This window comes from Dermacentor variabilis, chromosome 9, assembly GCF_050947875.1.
Source record: "Dermacentor variabilis isolate Ectoservices chromosome 9, ASM5094787v1, whole genome shotgun sequence".
NCBI classification, from domain to species: Eukaryota; Metazoa; Arthropoda; class Arachnida; order Ixodida; family Ixodidae; genus Dermacentor; species Dermacentor variabilis.
Window position 1 is genome coordinate 136,428,202 of NC_134576.1, and position 18,797 is coordinate 136,446,998.

Below are 18,797 nucleotides of genomic sequence, written 5' to 3' on the forward strand. Positions count from 1 at the left end.
CTCCCATAAATATATATATTCTTTTCGCAGAAGCATATGTCATTCGCAGCGGACACAGATCGCATCTGTCATCGCGCTGTTGAGTTGGTTTAGGAAATCTGCGACTACATCGATCATCGCGGCAAGCCATAGAAATCGTCGCAGCTCTGAGTGACCGACCCCACAGGAAGTCGCAGCATGCAGTGTTCTACTACGCTATGCATAAGCGACCTGCCGGTGCGCTGATTGAATTTGTGCGCAGCGCTCAGCAGGAGGTCACCGCGGCACCGGCCAGCGCGGCCGTCGCGTGGAAGTCGTCGACACACACGTGGGTGACGTGGACTCACCTAGAGGCTCAATTCGCGGCATGTTCTCGGCCAGCTTCTTCTTCTGGGCTTTGGACATCTTGCCGTCGCCGGCACCAACGCCGGTCGCCGCCGACTTGTTCTTGCTAGACTTGCCGCTTACGAGCTGCCACTGGCCCGCTGACGAGGACATTTTTCCGCGACGAGCTCTTTCAGGAACACACGGAGAATCAAAACCAGAAGAGCTACACCGCCGAACCGAAGACGAGCGGCGGTGGCCAGATAAACATGTTGCCAGCAGAAGCTGCAAAACCGGCAGTCGAGCTGAGTTCTCTTTGGTTTCTTTAGCCTCCGACAGCTGGCGCAAGGGTCGATGCACGCGTTGCACGCGTTCAAGCGAGCGCGCGTTGGTGAAAAGTGAACCGTTCGATTGCCCTCCTGTCATTGGTCATAAATGCGCTCGATGAAAACGGAATTCTGACCAATCACGCGAGAACAAGCGAACGGTTCACTTTCCGATCGGATATAAGATCGCGCTACATATTTCCCTCTTTCGCGGCTGCATGATAAGACGACCCCTGTTAATTGGACTCAAGCAAGATTTGGTCGAATTATCCGAAAGGTATAATTAACGGCAGCAAAATGAACGAATCCAAATATTTTTCATTACGTACTCGAGGCACTCTGCAATGTCTTTTTGGTTAGTGCTCTAGAAGCGCGGCTCGACCGGTGCGATGACGAGCGCCGACATATTTAAACGCTGCCTCAGCGTTGATCTGAAAGTAAAACTAAAGTTATGAAAATCTGAAAATAACAGTAAAGAAAAAGTAGTGTAAGATAACTTCACTCCTAAGAAAGCAGTAGCGCCATCTGCAAAATTTCTCGTTTTTCAAGCGTTATAGTGACCGCTTCGCGCATATGGAGACGCTGGTGGATGTTGAAGAAACCGAACGGCATGCTTTCGCCTTCGAACTAAACGAGTGTTTTTTCCATGGTTTCTCGCAAGGTCTTTCTAGTGCATTCGAATTATGCGAAAGTCGTATTAAAGAGAGTCGATGTAGAGGACGCCGTGAAGAAGGGGACGGGGAACTGCAGATGCTGGAATATTGTTTCTTTTGTGTGAAGATTGACGAACTCATAAGTTCGAGTACTTCGCTGGAGAGACGTACACACTTGGACTTGTTCCGTATAACATAACGGCGACGACTTCGGCGGAAATTCGCTGGAGTACCCACATAGTTGCTATCACAATAACAACAACAAAAGCAACAAAATTGCGTGACGCTGGTCGTTCTTGACTATTCGCGCGTTCAAGCTGTTAGCACACGCATATACACGCTTCTAATCTTCTGTAAAACGGTGTAGGGGTGGTTGTTAGCACATCCCGGAAGTCCCTGACGCCGGTCCCTTTTTGGGACTCTCGGGCCGCTTTGTTGGAGGCCCCCTTCGAGAGGTATTGTATACGTACGTAGCGCCTCTGGACTTTTCTTTCATTCTTTTTTCTCTAGTTTACCTATCAACACTGCCATGCCATCGTTTCACTTCATGGGCGTCCGCAAGGGGGGAGCAAGGAGTGGGTGCATTGCACCACTATTTTGGGATTTTCAAGTCATGCGGGGCCAAACAGCATCAGCTGGTTTTCAAGATCGAATCTTCGAGACATGAAAGTTCGGAACGAACACCGTACTTACGTTGCAGAACATGTTCTATGGTATAAATTACACCAGAAGTTTGATCTTCTGGAATTGTTCAAGATAACAAACAAAGGCAATCACAAAGTAACGATAATCGAACAGCAAGCCTAGCTTTTCTTTCTTTTTTTGTTACCGACGACGCCAGGAGAAATAGGAGCATCATCAAATTCTTTTTGAAAAACGCATGCGCAAGTGAATACGACGAAATCGCAGTGGCGCCAGTAAAAGCATGCTCCGGTTTTAAATCTAATATTTGTAACATATGTACAACATTACAGCGTTCCCGAAAAACAGTCGCAATTTCGCCCAAAAGGCGAATCACTGGTTGTGATAGCAAAATAGTAGATATATCTATACCATGTAAGGATAGTGGTTTTATCGGCCGTATAAACTTGTGAATATTCACCTACTAACTAAATTAACAAGCATGGTGTGACGCGCGCACAGGCAAACATAAACACCTCTCACTCGATGACGACGGACATTCGCAGTCAAAACGCTGGCTTGAGGAAGAGCGGCATGCAGCAGCAGCGAGCGAATTGACCTTCGCGCTCCATCTCGCTTCGATGCGAACTAAGCGGCGAGAACACAGCGCACACGAAGCTACCAGCCCTCGGCGCGCCTATAAAAAAACAAGTTTTATAGTCTCTGTACTGTTACTTCTCAAACCAGCGATGTCATTCCTTGGGCGCTTCCCACGAGGCAGTTCTTTGATAAGCGCGCGCCCAGACGACGACGGGACCCGAAAACAAAGGAGCTCACTTCGAGGCGACAAGATACGCCGCCCTCCGTGGAGGCGGTAATCACCACGAAAACCCCTCTACCAACCTAACCCCGGCAACTTGAACTAATTGATGAAAGGGGCCAATGTCGAAGGCTACCATGGGAACAGCGTCGACCTCGGATTGCCAGTTTGCCACACGCTTGCGCCATATATGCGGGAGCGAAGGTAAAACATAGGAGGTTGAGTCTGGCGGAACGGAGCGACGTAATGGGAGGGATATTGCGACCGATTCGACGTCTGTGACTGGCCGAGGTACATTCATCAGCGTCTCTTATTTTAAAAGCGGAGACCGTTGGTGCAGTGAGAGCTAATTAAAGGGACCCTGAAACGCTTTTGACGATTTTCTACAAACGTACTGAGTCGTTAGAGTAGGTCCTTCTGATCAGTAATTGACACATCTAAGTGCTCTGCGTAAAGCGTGTAATTTATTATAAGGTTTTGAAAATGCACATCGCTGCCGATCGCAGCGCAGTGCTCGGCGGAATTTTAAGCCGCCCCTACCCATATGACCGAAATCACCCGTATGACGTCAGTGGGGCGAGCTATCCGATTGGCTGACCAGGGCGCGTGATCGATAATTTTTCCAACTTTATGGTAAACAAATGATCTTCGTAATAGTTGGAATGTTAGTTAATTTGTTTTTATAAAAAGAAAGTAGCATAAAGAGAATGCACAAGAACAATTTTTCAGTACACTTAAGCACTTCCGGCACACAGCAAGTGTCGTCTGCTTGTGTTACAACGTACTCCATTTTGACGAGAGCTCCGCGGTCAGAGTTGGTCTCAGTCTTTTCGCGAGCACTATGATTCGACTTTGTTGCCTTGTGGACTGCAAACGTAGCGACTGGCAATATGTCAACCTGCGACATCGTGTCCCTCTGCAAGGCAGCGTACGAGCGAACTGGCTGCTGCGCATCGGACTGCCGCTTTACGATCGGCACCAGGATTTGCGCGTTTGTGGCCGTCACTTTACACGGGAAGATTACTAACGCGATAGCGTTTCGCGAGTCCCGTATTAGGGCAAACTTAAGCGCAAGGGGACAAGGTCTGGCCGCTTGACTGTGCCGTAACGGGATGAGCCGAGATGAGCAGAAGGGCAAATGTGTATGGTCTGCACGGTGCAGCCACCTGGTAGCAGAGAGCTCAACCATACACAGTAGCAGCAACGAAGCGTATTCTTCTTTGCTGCTGGTGCGTATTTTTCGCAGGAGTGTAATCATCAACACGTTATTTTTATAAATGTTTAAAATGTTTTGCTCTTGGTTAGAGCAATATTAGCGCTTTGTTTGGCTGGTTAAGCGCTGCGCCAACAAGTGTCTGGACCGTGCAGACCGATCAGGCCGATCACGTACGTCTGCGCCAAAGTTCCTTCATCAGCTTGAGTTTATGCCTCCAGTCATTTGCCGAAATGACCAGCTTGCCTGTGGTTAACGGAATACCAGACACGTTCGGCGCTACGACAGAATGCTCGCAACGCACGCTGCTTCGATAGCTCTCGCTTGAGGTAGACAGCCAAGCGGCTAGCGGAGAAGTTTCGCGCGGGCGGGGGCGGGCTCCAAAACAACCGGAAGTGGACGATGTGACGTCGCATCGTGACGCAGGACCAGTGAAGGCGGAGCTTAGCCTCGCTCGCTCGGCGAACGAGTTGAGGAGGAAAAGCGTGGCTGGGGAGGAGGGTAACTTCTAATCGCTTGTAGCTCCATTAATACGTAACGCTTCACTTAAATTGTGGTGCGAATGTTCTACTTAAGCTGTACCCTACGCGTCTACAAAATTTGTCCGAACCGTTTCAGGGGCCCTTTAAGTGTGTGCTGACGTGTCCCGACGTCTGCTGACATGTGCGTCCTGACGTATCCTCTGATGTGTGCTCAGACATTTAAAGTGCTCCTACATGGAGGGGGCTTCCATATCTGGAGCGTATAAACAATGTAAAATAAACCCTTTATCTTTCACTCATACACACCCGGACGTATTCATCCCTGTGCCTGAATGATGTTTGGCCTAAACGCTACCCCGAGTACCGGCGGTACCCATCGCCGACCGCTTTCAAGGTAGGGCCCGCGCGGCCGCGCTACAGCCTCTCCACACGCAGTCGCCTTCAGAGTTTAACGAAATCGAGCCACCATTCCTGGCCTCACTCTAGCACGCTTTCACTCGTATTCACAGCATACAGCGCGCGGCCACGATGCATGTTCTCACATTTGTACTTATATACGGAACATCAGAGCGACGGCGGAAATGCACCTAGAGTGTCCATATAATTGCAATAGAAAAGCAAACAACGACGTTAGCTAAGTAAATAGAACATAGATTGAACCTTTTGGCATGACATCCCAGCGACCCAAGTTGGTGGGAAAACGGTTAGAGACATACACAGACAGACGACAGACAGACATTGCGACTACGGAAAATGGGTGGAGTGTCTTAAGAACACTAATCGCATTAAAAAGAAATGTGTCGCAGGGAAGGCATTACTACGGGCGCCGCCCCTGCAGAGGGGAACCGATGAGTCGAGGGGAAACTGCGAAAGTAAACATTGAATGAGCGCGCGCCAATGTCATGCTTGCACGCATATTCAGGGACTCCCTCTCTTCAGTGCACGCGTGCAATTGCTGTCTAATGGCACTGAGACAGTTAACATCACTTCCTGCTAAACTAAATAAGTTTCGACGTGTAGGTCCGGCTGAAGTCCCTAGATATTAAAAAAAAAATTTTCTTAAGGGGCTCTGAATCACCCCTCGGGCTTGGTGAAATAACACAGTCCGCGGATAGCAATATATACTGCTGTGAACATCTCAGCCAAGCTTTGCTGTCGTAAGCGGTGCGTGGAGCTCGTAAGCGGAGCGCAGTCGCCTTTCCTTCAAACGCTCTTCTTTCAACAGAAGCCTGCTCCTTAGTCTCTTCTGGACCCTTTGTTTCGTAATAAAGCGGACTCCAATATGCGGCTGCTATTGGCAGCTGCGGTCCGCTACGTAGCGTAGATACTGCGACCGCCGCGGTGTGCCGCGACGAGTCTACTGGCAAAGCGCACTGCGGCTGGCTGAGGGGACCCACATTTGGCTTCCGTTTAGCGCGTCTTAGGTATGAGTGTGCGAATCAGTGGCGTAGCAACAGAGGGGGCCGGGGGGCCGTGGGCCCCGGGTGCAAGGGGCCAGGGGGGGGAGGGGGGTGTCATATACGTCTGAAGACACCCGGAACTTGTTGATATCCTCGCCTTCCTCGACTACAGCCGGGGGAGGGGGGGGGGTGCAGAAGACCTATGGGCCCCGGGTGCCAGACGACCTAGCTACGCCACTGGTGCGAATGTTCGAAACTTTCGAATAACGAATCCAATAGTGTCATATTCGATTCGATCTTTGAATCAAATAGTCCCTATTCGTACACTCTTAAAACGGTTGCACCCTTTGGGGTGTATATTTGTCCCACAACAATAATCGTCATCTGCCTTGCTTGCGTTTCCTTTTTTGAAAGCTCGGCGCTCGCTACTTTCCTGTCGAGAAGCTGCGTCACACTGATAACGCGCATGCCGTTCGTGACTGGAAGTACCAGGCTCGCAGCGTTAAAGAAAGGAAACGCGGGCAAGACAGATGGCGATTATTGTTGTGGGACAAGATAAGCCCCAAAGGGTGTAAATTTGTCTAAGAGTGTAAATGCGAATATTATAGCCATAACACGCGAGAACTTGTGTAGTGGGGCAGGCTACGCCTCTTAAGTACTCATTAGTTAAAGGCTATACAGCGATCACTCGCATTCTCTGAAGAGGCATGTGCATGCGAAGAAACTACTTGTTTGCTCCTAATTCTCCACTTTTATTTTAGTGCGCAAGCATTCTTTGGCGAGTACTCCAGCAAAATGTATTTCACGCGAAATATGTAATGCCTTGTATTATTTCTGGACCTTAGAAGTTCTGGACCTTTAATCGTTATAGTAGTGTAAATGTAGGGATTGGTAGCTTATGAGCGATAACGAACAATTGAAACAAAAAAAAAACGAAAAACTAATCAGAGAGAATTTTGTTAGCAAAATAGTCTCCGTAACGCGAAAATCGCTTGATACCCTACCCATAAGGATACATAGGGCTCCATAGAAAATGCATGGGGAAGCCTGTTGTAGGGGTAGGCCAAATGAAATTTGGGGATCCAACTTAAATTTGGGACTGGGTCAACAGGAACTTTGTGCATGGGCAAATTTTGGGTGGGATGGCCCAACTTCAAATTTGGGAGTGGGCTAACTTACATTTGGTGCTGGGCCGACTTGAAAGTTAGGGGTGGGCCAACTCAAAATGGAGTTGGGTCAACTTGAAAGTTGGAGTTATGCCAACTGAAATTTGGGAAACAAAATAAAGAGTAGCAGCCGAGCCAAAGAATGCTTACGCATTTGTAGACAATTCTCAGAATTTCTGTGTAATTTTTTCGTAATCCATGCTCCATAACGTACTATGTAATGTCAGAAACTTGCTAACGTTAAGAATACTAGGATGCGAACAACGTTTTATAATTACTGTGTTAATGGCTGTTCGCTATTATAAAACTATTCGATTCAATTCGTTTCTGGCACCATTGGATTCCTATTTATTTATAGTCGTAGGCATTCCATCGGAAGTAGTGGCGTCTACGTGAACGTCCAAAATGAAATTTGAACTGCGCGCCAAAGTGACATTTAGAAGGCGGAGCGTTGTGGGCACGCCCCGCTCCGCCGTAGTTTTAGCAGTGCAAGACATTGAACGTTGCATTCAAGAGGTAGCGGAATGTGGTGGTGAAAAACTTTTATTGCTCTCAGACGAGAAGCACATGGAGGCACACACATGGGCTGGTCCTTAAGAGGAAGCTTTAGCTCGGGCCCAACTCCGACGCGGCCTATTCAAATACATGTAAAACGCAAAAACGTTTTTATGAGATAACCCCTGGACCGATTTTGATGAAATTTGTTGCATTTGAAAGAGAAAGTTAAATTCTAGTGACTGTTGGAAGCGGAATTTCGATTTAGGGCTTGAATTTTCCTAAAACGATTTTCAAATATTTGACCGTTTGAAAAAAATAGAAGCACAAAGTTTACAAATTGATAGCTATGCATCAAGAACTGATATCGCGGTTCTGTAAACGGCATCCATTAGATCATTCAAAGCGGACAAATTCAATGTGTGATCTTACATCTTACATGAATTTGTTACGTTGGTTACAACGGTTTTACAAAAGTTGTATTTCCCTACGATTAAATTTTTTTATATTCATGTGTAACATATCAATTTTGTCCGCTATGGATGTACTTTTATATGCAATTCACAGAATTGTATTATCATTCTTACTGGTTGAGTTACAGAGTTGTAAACTCGATAGTTTCGTTTTTTAAAAATTTTTGATTTTCGCCAATTTTTATCAAAAGATTGACGACCTAACTCAAAAATTCGAAACCAACAGTCACTAGATTTTAAGTTTTTCTTTTAAATGCAACAAACCTCGTCAAATTTGGCGCAGTGGTTGCTGAGAAAAACGAATTCTCCTTTTACATGTATTTAGATAGGAGCACTCGAGCTAAAGCTTCCTCTTAAGGGCCCTGCCCTTAAAGTACCGGGTGGAATCCCTAGTACGGGACCCCAGTGGCGTCGGCCGCTGCCCAGGCGCGCTCGACCAAGGCCCTTTGGCCTGCAGGTACCGTGGAGGCTGTGTTTGATAGCCAATAACTCGGCTTTTGCTGAACGCATTGAGGTAGTTCTTACGGCAAAATATTCTTGAAATAGCCTATTTTAACTGCAGATGCATTTCTCCTCTTCAATAAAAAGTGGTTCGTGGCCCCCCTCCTTTATTATTTATAAAAATGCAGAAAATCTAGGGACTTTAGGTCCGGCAGTTGGTTATATATATGGGTACGGGAATCTGTACAGTCTGCACCAACGTTTCTCTGCACCTACAGCGCAATTTACAGCGCAAGCGCCTGTAGCGCCCTCTCGCCGCTATCGTTGCCGGCAGCTGGCGCGCCCTGCCGGTTTTGGTGGGCGGCGACTGCTGGGTTTCGTTGCGGTGTGTGTCATCGCCGCTCCCGCTTCTGATCTGGGCGTCTGTGGCTTGTTGCACCGCTCGCCGCCAAGATGATGTCCCTCATCAACCGCATCCTGGACTGGTTCAAGAGCCTCTTCTGGAAGGAGGAGATGGAGCTCACGCTTGTCGGCCTCCAGTACTCGGGCAAGACCACCTTCGTGAACGTCATTGCCGTAAGCTGACTGCCGCCATGGCCGTAGTCAGGGGAGGTGCTCCCCCACTCTCGGTGAGCCACCTGATCCGACGCTTTACCTTTGCAGTCGGGCCAGTTTTGCGAGGACATGATCCCCACCGTGGGCTTCAACATGCGCAAGGTGACCAAGGGGAACGTCACAATCAAGGTAGGGCCGCCTGGCTGCTAGCTTATCTTAAGCAAGCACGAAAGCTCATGCATTGTCTACCTGCCCTACTCTGCTTTTATCGCGACCGATGTTGCCATCAGGCGTACCCCGAATATGCTAGTATTACAGCATTCGGGTTTTTGTATCTCATTATTAAATACGCCTGCTGCTTGGTCTCTACCGCGGAAGTGGAGCGAGGTAGAATGTGATTCGTCCCGACTCCGCTGCTGTGACACATGACGTCGATCGTGACTGTGCACTGCGTTGAACAACGCATTTTCTAGGCGACACAGAAAGAAATGAGCAGGTTCCTGTTCCCATGTGTTTTTCTTAGAGTTGCCCATCTGTTCCACCATCAGGAGTGCGAAACGAAAGAATTTGACAGGCATTGTGTGGTAGACAAAACACAGAACAAAAACAAATGCTTGGTCGGCGAGGTATCCCGTCGCTTCGCGTGGCATATTTTGAGCAGCGCATGTCAAAGGCTGCCGTGACCCGCCGCCAACTAGCACACGGAAGAAGTCGTGGCTGTAACACTGTCGTTTCCGCCAGGCCGCATCGCCGAAAAAAAAAAAGTGGCATCGTTGGGGCCATTGCTCCGACACAACTAGGCTGAGGTGCTGCAGGCTTCTGCGTTGCGCACTTTGTTTACGTTACCTTCGGACAAACGACATGTAAGTATAACAGCGAGGCAAGCGTGAAAAAGGCGAGCCAAAAACAAAGCCCACCCATTCAACTGCTACAGCTGACTCTTTGTTCCCCTATGTACTATCAGAACACGATCTGATAAGACGGCACCGGATAAGGACTCGCGGGCCCCAGAACCGTCGCACCAGCTTTGTTGATACGCAGTAAAGGTACTAGTGAACCGTGCAATCTTCTACTGCGAGGTATGCTCTCAAGTACGAGCCATCTTTGTGTTATCTAAGGACGTCACGTGGACACTATGAATGATCTCCTCGCTGTTATTATCCTGTTCTGTAAGATTTACAGCCGGCAGCAATTTCGTGTTGTACTGTCCAATATGCCTGCCGTGAATGCATGGGATTGCATTAAGAAGCTTCAGTAACATGATATCGTGAGAGACGGTAAAGTGTACAGACACGGACACGTGAGTTGATAGTCTGCGTTTGTGTTGTGTGGCTCTTTTCTCTTTTGATCTTCTTACACATTCACATCCCTACGAACAAGCTCAACTTTTTGCAGCTATTAGATGGTGCATTTTCTGATGAAGTTTAATATCAGTGGCATGAGCAACTTAGCATGAGCAACTTAGCAGGTTTGAGATGCTTATGATTACTTCAGTGTTGCAGGTGTACTCTAGTTTTGCTCATGCATTGTAGCTACAGCAGGAACCATTCACATATAATGCATGTCAGATAGATATATTGTTCTCCAATTGCCTTCCAATGAATTGACAGTTGGCCTTGACAAGGGCTTCTTTTGTTTTCATTGCGCCTTCTACTTTGTGTTTTTCCACCATGAAACTTATAGCAGTTGGGTTTACTCAAGCCATTGTGGGTACAGATGGATGCCCAAGTGAGAGGAACTGTGCAGTTTTGTTAAATATACAATTTCATTAAATATTGGTATGATCAAATATGATTAGATGGCCTCTCCTTGCGTAGAGATTAATCATCTGATGTTTTCCTTGAGCACAAGATTTGTGATACAGGCATTATTTAATTCAGAACTTTGTCGCCGAACGTTTCTAGACTTAACTCGCGAAACATCTACAGACTTATTTATTAAATTAATTGTTTGCAAAACTGTGCTCGACAACAGTGTTGAGCAAGTTTGCTGAATAGCATGCTATGTTGGGCTGTCAATTCAGGTCATCGGGTTTAAAAGCAAATGGACAGTTCGTTATTTGTACAACTTGGAACCTTCACTCTACGGCATTTTGAACATTTTAGTATTCTTTATACTGCAGGTATAACAGATCAGGGTGTGGAGCACAATGGCTGTGTTTAGATTTTTTTATGGTGCACAACATCTAAATGACTCCAAGGTCATGTTACAGCATTAGAATAGTCTTAGTGTCCATGCCAACCAGTTGTTTTGGCAAACACGTAGTGGTGTGCTTGTGGTCTTTCATTCAGAAATAATGCACACATTTTTCTTGTTAAAAGGAATGCTACTGCAACATCCAATTCTGATGTGACACATGCTACATGCAGAATATAGACTTTTAGGAAGCTTGGGAATATGCTCTGTGCCAGCTTTGTTATACTTTATTTAACCAGTCTATTTGGCAACTAAAAGGGCTGTTGAAAGGCTAGGACAGGAGAGGCAAAATTGGGCCTGCTTTAAATCAAGCTTGTGGAGCAGAACTGAAAATGTGCTATAAGATGCTTGCATTTGCGATAGGTTGCTGTTCTGCCCCCCCCCCCTTTCTTTTTTATGTTATGAAAGGCTTTATAAAGCATGAACTACTAACACATAAGGGGGGCATCAATGGCACCAATAACATTAGGTGTAAGATGAAGAGATGCGAAGAAAGCAGTATAGGCTAGACAGCAAATAGTATGCGACTGATATTCTACTTAAAAGAAAGGTTTATTGGGGTTGGTCGTGTAATGTGTAGCGCAGATAAGTGGTGTTCTGTTTAGAGTAGTAGAATGGGTGCCAATGGGAAGGTGAGCACTGTTGAGGACCACAGAGAATTGGACGGTGCACCAAGATTTGGAAATTTAATGCCGTAAGACAAAGATAAGTGCAGATCACTGGGAGAGACCATCTTTGACATGAAAGGATGATTATTGTTACCTTATAGTTGAATGGTAGGGAAGAGTGTTGGACTGCAGGCAAACAAGCAACTTGAAAGGACGCTCTTAATTGGGTGATAGTGTGCCCTCTGTATCAAAGTACAACTCAGCAGTGGCAACAGCTACAAGCATGACAAAAAAATGTCCAATTTAATGACGCGGCTGTCACGCAGTCTCCTATGTATAAGGATGTCATTATGCCTTCGAGATAGCCTTGGGGTGACTGTGCAAGTTCCAGAATGTGCCATGATAATCGGTGCTCTCTGATAGGACAGGCCTGTCTTTCTACATGTGGCTACAACTTCGAGATACATGAACACTGATATGGTGAGCGTATCTTGCACAACTTTTGTGCTGCGTTCATAATTATTATAACATTGTGCACCTTGCACCTATGTTTGCTTTTGAGTTTTGTCCTGTACAATACTTCCTTTTTTGCCTTGTATGCTGCATTGTATTTTGTTTTCTTACTATACCACTTTTTGTCCCCCTTACTCAATCCTCTATTCGGCCCTGTAAGGTCCGGTTTAATCTGACAAAATGTACATGGCGGTATGCTTGCATGACACAGATCTGGGACATTGGCGGCCAACCGCGGTTCCGAAGCATGTGGGAGCGGTACTGTCGCGGCGTGAATGCTATTGTGTACATGGTGGACGCACATGATCGAGAGAAGATGGAAGCGAGCCGTAATGAGCTGCATCAGCTGTTGGACAAACCCCAGCTGGCAGGTATTCCCGTGCTCGTCCTCGGCAACAAGCGTGATCTGCAGGGAGCCCTGGATGAGCGTGAACTCATCGACCAGATGTGAGCATGCCGATGGTTTCACTCATTTTCCTTACCCCATTATAAGAGGGTTGTGGCTTCCAGACTAGTTTTTCATTCTCATAGCATTTTTTTCTCCACGTGGTGGCACACCATTTGCCAGTTTCCTGTTATTCCTACATTGGCCATTATGAGCAGTGTCTCAAACGATTTGTCAGGTCTCGTACACAGTAGACAACTGAGTTGTTGCACAGTTATTCATTACTAATTACCTAACTTTCCTTAATTCCCCAAGGTTATCTATTTGTTGTCATCTAGACTTCCATGTATTACTGTGTTGTTCATAGACCATGAATATGTGTTGTGAGTAAATTTGCAGCCATAGCATGAAGATCTTAAGTGTACCAAATTCCATATGAAGCCTTTCAATAAATTTTAATCATGCAGAGCTTGTTCATTTATGGCTACTTAATTTTTTTGTTCTTTTTCTGCATTTTTGTATACAGTTTGTTTTTGGCTGATATGATGAAATTTGGATTGGACCTTTTTTGTTGCTTTTGTTTTCTAGACTTTCTGTGGACAGCTCTAAGTAAATGGGTTGGAAAAATAAGTAGATACTCGCTAACCAATATTTCTGGGGCCATATACTCACTGACACTTAGGTCTACTCACACTCAATGGCAGGCACTCGCACTAACGCATGCTTGCCAGCACCACTCACATTCATACTTGCTTTCATTCACACTTGCTGTCATTTACACTTACCAGCACTCACTCATACTCATACTCACGTCCACTTATACCCACTGTCACTGACTCATTGATACTAACGTTAACTGGCACTCGCTCCTTTTCATACTCACATTCACTCACTCTTCAGCACTAATTCTCGTACGTATACTGATGTACGATCACTCCTTTCATCACTCGCTCATACTTTATCCCACACCTGAAACCAGTGTGAAGCAAGTATGATTCAGTGTACTCATGAGTGATTATGCTGACCTATGTTGAAATGTGACATTGTGCATGGATTTCTAACAATCCTGTAGGCCTACTGAAGCAACAGTCCTGTCAGAAATGTAAGAGACCGCTTTTGATTGACTTGTTGATGAGGAGGAGCTTTTGTGTTTCAGGAACCTGTCGGCCATCCAAGACCGAGAGATCTGCTGCTATTCGATTTCTTGCAAGGAGCGTGACAACATTGGTGAGCTTTGCTGCCTTCTTGGGTTTCTGTGCTCACCTGTCAGCATTGCTTTATTACCCTCGGAATTACCGGAATTACCCTCGTCTCTTACTACATTAGCTGTACAAAGTAAGGATATGTCGTAGTTTTATCGGCCGTATAAACTTGTAAACATTTGCTGACTAACTAATTTAACAATGACAGAATGTGTAAGCGTGACTCAACTAGGATGTAGAAAGCAACAGACACACAGGCAGCGCTGTCTTTGTGTGTCTGCTTCTTTCTGCATCCTTGTTCAGTCGCACTTACCCATTCTATCATGGATTCGAACCAACTAGCCCGTCAGCATGTTTTAACTGAATTAACCAGCACGGTGTCACACGCGCACAGGTAAACATGAACATGAAACTGTCTGTGAAAACGCTGGATTTGGGAATTGCGGTGGTAGCCGCGAGCCAATTGACCTCACCCGTCTGCTTTGCGCGCCACAGGAGAGGCCATGCATCTGGGCCACGTTCCTCGCTCGCCACACGAGATTGAACCGCGTTTGCTGGCTCACCCTTGCACGCTTTCACTCATACGGAACCTCACAGTGACGGTGACATCGACGGCAGAAATCCACCTGGAGTGTCCATATAATTGCTATCTCAATAATAAAAATATGTGCACACTTTAGTGCCATTTATTGGAGGTACCTAATGTTGAGTGTCTGCAATCCTTGATAAATAGTTGTTCCAGGGAGATGGGGCACATGTGGAAGTCTGTTATCCTCTTACTTTTGAAGCAACACAATGGTACAAAGCTCTGCTAGAAAAATGTTTCTTTCTCTGAACAGCGAACTAAATCTTGTAGCCACGTTGAATACTCTTATAATAAAATATGAACTGTTTCATTAATGTAATTCCTATTAACATTAAATCTTGCCCTGTGCATGTTCGGGAAAGCTGTCCAAGTATTATGCTGCTTGACAACTGAAGCAGCCATTAGAAATTATAGTAACCTTTACAAGCTGTGGAAGTGAGGATGTTACTATATCTGCTAGCAAGTGCCTCTTTTTTGTGGGGAGAAACAGCCTTAAGTGGCTTGTTGCAATGGCTCATACCTAAAAAATGCGGCATCCAGTCGAGTGGCACAAAAAATGTTATCAGCAATGGCCCATACCCTGTAAGCAAGCAAAGTTGCAATGGCTCATACCCCCCTTAAAGGCAGAGGCTACAAGCGCTCAGCAAAGTAAACAGTGCATGCATTCATTGAAATTACCTGTGCAACACACATAACAGCATACATTTCAATAAAAAACAAGCTCAAAACAAGCATCCAAACCATCAATAAAGCATTGCATACCCTGCTTGGAAGTACGCTATGGCTGAGGATGCCCGCCAAGCGAGAAACGAGGTGCGACGTGCAAGGTGGCGGGAGCAAAGTGTTCGACTGCGAGCGCTGGTTTACCCTGCTGAGAGGATGTAAAGTCAAGAAATGCTGTTGGCGCGAATCTGACCCCGCTATACGAGTTCGCGAAGCTGCAGCTAAGCACCGAAAACAAGCCAAAGAAACCAAACTGCGAGAGCAGTAACACGACAGTGTGAGACGGCAAGGTAGAGCTCACAGACAACGGCTTCCCACAAGTCTACTTCACACTGCAGCTTGTTAAGTCATAGAATAAGTCTGACCCCTCTGATAGTATAACCTAATGCATTACCAGTTGTGTAACAGGCTTTCACCTTCATGTGTTACAGGAGTGTAACATGCTGCCGAACTTTTATTTTTGTGGTTGTTGAAGCTGTTGAAAACCATAGGAGTGCATTTCTGCTTGCGTTGGAAGCAAACAAACAGCAGTGCCTATGTCAAATCGAGTGGAATACTATAGCCTAACAGTTGACGTTTGGACAGGGAAAGCTCTTCATGCATGCACTGGCCCTAGCTGATTTTGCAGGCCTACAGCATGACTGCAGAAGAGTGAACAGCTAATTGGTAGATTTTCATAGTATTGAAGTGCAAACAAAGATGCACAGTGAGAGCAAGGTACAACAGGCGCATCTCCATGGCATGGAGCTAACCTTCATGCTGGTCAAGGCCCCCCAGAGATTATTATTAATAGAGAGATTGGAGGGCTGCGCATAAGAAAAGATTATAACATAATTTAGAAGGAACACTAGAGTTTATAAAATTTATTTTTGCATTTGAGACTTTCTGTGAATTGTTTGCAAAAGTGAAGTATGCCCCTCCCCCCCCCCCATGAAAAAGAGGGGGGCTTTTATTGAGGTAATTGCTAATGTAACCCAAGGACACCCAAATTATGAAATGGTCTTTGGACAAAAGATTAATTTTTTTTTCATATTTATAAACTCTTACAACAGCCGCCAATTTTTCCACCCCAAATTTTGAAAAGGAAAACCTGAAAACGGCAGTCCCTAAGTATCAGTTATACATCACTTTTGCAGCCAGTGCCTTCACTTGTGTAGTGTGCTTCCATTACATGCAAGAGTAAAAAACCAAACTGCATTCACACAGTTCTGTTTTTGTTGTTGCATATAATCATCTCTCTGAAATGGAGCTAAAGTGTTATGTCCACAATGCACAAGCAAATGAGCTGCTTCATTTCTTCTAATAAATACTTAGAAAATGTGACCTCCGGTTGTCCAAATTAATGTAGGTTGTTTAAATCTGTGCATGTCATTCCTTGTTTTGCACGCTTCTCGCATGTGGATGCGCTGGTCTGTCATTAGGAAGCTGCGAGTTGTTGCTGGTACCATTATATATGTTGCTTCTCCTCTTTGTAAATGAGAGAAGGGGAATGAGGGACTCTATTTTGTAAATTATGACCACATAAAGCGAACAGACAATGAAGCCAAAGAAAGCATCAGGGAAATTATCTGGGGTTGAAATTGGAATGTTGAAGATAATGACGAAAATGGAAATGAAAGTGGACAAAAATGTAACTTCCCACTGGCAAAAAGTTGTCGTTTCGTCCACTTTCATTTTCTTTGTCTTCATTATTTTCTACTTTCTAATTGAATTAAGTGGGAAATAAGACAACCACCCAATCGTAGCAATTCCTACAAAGGAAGTCCATATGGGTTCCTTGAAAGAAAAAGCCTTGCAGTTGAAGAAAAAATTCGTCCTGGTCTGTGACTTCAACCCGAGACCACCGCCTTTCCGAGGCAGTCGCTCTACCATCTGAGCTAACCAGGCGGCTGGCAGAAAACATGGCAAAGTCTAATTTGTCAACTCGAAGCAAAGACAAGAGTTTGATGTAATAGTTGTACAGAAACCCACAAGGTGTAGAGAAGTAATTAATAAAATTAGTAAATAACTTCTCTCCACCTTTCATGTTTCCGCAGAACTATTCCAATTGAAGTTACATTTTAATCTACTTTCATTTCCATTTTCTTCATTACTTTCTACATTATTTTCTGAGCTTTAGCTTTCGGTGCTCTCTGGTTAAGCTCAGTGTCATAAGACGCTGCTACCAGTGTTGTTGCTTCCATACATTTCTTTCCTGACCTGGTATTCCGCAAACACTCAGTTTCATCGACAAGCTGAAACAATGACGTGCATTCCCCCCTCTACTTTTGGTCTTGTTTCTTATGCAATACGTGCACCGAATCACTCCTTGGGCATATTTGCAATCTGTGCACATGTCTCTTTTGCAGACATCACGCTGCAGTGGCTCATCTCGCACTCCAAGTCATCCAGTCACTGACGTACCGGGGCCCACGATGGCCCCCCTTCTGTACATAGACCTGCCTGTGTTTAATAATGAGCGGCACCTCGCTGCAGTTGAGGTGCCCATTTCCCCCGCTATGCCATCTGTCGTCTGGCGCAAATAAATATTCCGAAATTTTTTCTGTTCTTGTATGGCTGAGGACAGCACATTTCATAGTTCTTGTGCTTGCCTACACCGGTTGCCATAATGTTCTGTAGCTAGCATGCTGCATAAAGTGCAGTAGAACCTCGTTATAATAAATTTGTGTCTGACATAAAATATAAAATACCTTTGTTATATCCAATGTCCATTCTAAGCATATATTTATCACATGCTAATATCGGCAAGAAACGTTTGAGATTTACTTGGCTATATCCAATAATTCTTATATGCATGTTTATTATCTAGCGAGGTTCAACTGTACAAGGTGCACTGTGTAGCGATGCTGTATTAAAATGCCAAGTTACATAAGTGCTCAGCTGGAGCTTCAAGAGGCCATCCCATGGATGAATGGACTAGAGGCTAAAAGCTTTGCATAGATCAGTCTTTAGAGGAAGCTTTAGCTTGGGTGCTCCTATCTAAATGCATGTAAAGGAGAATTTTTTTTGCGGCAACCACTGCATCAAATTTGGTGGTTTGCTGCATTTAAAAGAAAAACTTAAAATCTAATGACCGTTAATTTAGATTTTTTTATTTATTGATAAAGAATTGGCAAAAATCAAATGTTTTGAAAACGAAACCATTAAGTTTACTACGACTCTAACTCAACAATAAAAAATGATACCACAATTCTGTGAATTGAATCTAATAGTACATCTAAAGCGGACAAAATTGATCTTACACATCAATCTCGAAAAATTTAGTAATATGGAAATACAGCTTTTGCAGAACCCTTGTACGCAACATAACAAATTCACCTAAGATATAAAATGCCATATCAAAATTTGTCCGCTTTCAATGATCTAATGGATGCTGTTTACAGCACAGCGATATCTGTTCTCGATGCAGAGCTATTAATTTATAAACTTCATGCTTTTATTTTTTTTTCAAACTTTAGAATTTTTGGGAGTCTTTATAGCACTATTCAGAGCCTAAATCGAGTTTCTGCTTCCGACAGTCGCTAGAATTTAACTTTCTGTCTCAAATGCCACAAATTTCATCAAAATCTGTCCAGGGGTTATCTCAGAAAAACGTTCCTGCATTTTACATGTACTTGAATAGGCCGCATCGGAGTT

General features: G+C 45.0%; 2 protein-coding genes across 3 annotated transcripts in view; one reads left to right on the forward strand and one right to left on the reverse strand.

The window, feature by feature from the left end:
- Tmem214 (Transmembrane protein 214) overlaps positions 1-584 on the reverse strand; it is a 29,645-nt gene extending 29,061 nt beyond the window's left edge. Inside the window, exon 1 of the mRNA XM_075669594.1 lies at positions 327-584. Coding sequence (XP_075525709.1) covers positions 327-477 — 151 coding nt within the window. The 5' untranslated portion in view covers positions 478-584. The remainder of the gene's footprint in view (positions 1-326) is intronic.
- Positions 585-8,730: 8,146 nt separating this feature from the next.
- Positions 8,731-17,704, forward strand: Arl8 (ADP-ribosylation factor-like protein 8). 2 transcript variants are annotated; one of them, XM_075669596.1, is made up of 5 exons: positions 8,731-8,969; positions 9,057-9,137; positions 12,477-12,712; positions 13,807-13,877; positions 14,348-14,547. In XM_075669596.1, exons 1-5 carry the CDS (start codon positions 8,847-8,849, stop codon positions 14,530-14,532), a joined length of 696 nt encoding a protein of 231 aa, XP_075525711.1. In that variant the 5' UTR covers positions 8,731-8,846; the 3' UTR covers positions 14,533-14,547. The 2 variants fall into 2 exon arrangements, with proteins under 2 accessions (XP_075525711.1, XP_075525712.1); XM_075669597.1 differs by lacking the exon at positions 14,348-14,547 and adding an exon at positions 17,510-17,704 and having other exon boundaries at positions 8,733-8,969.
- The last annotated feature ends 1,093 nt before the right edge of the window (positions 17,705-18,797 follow it).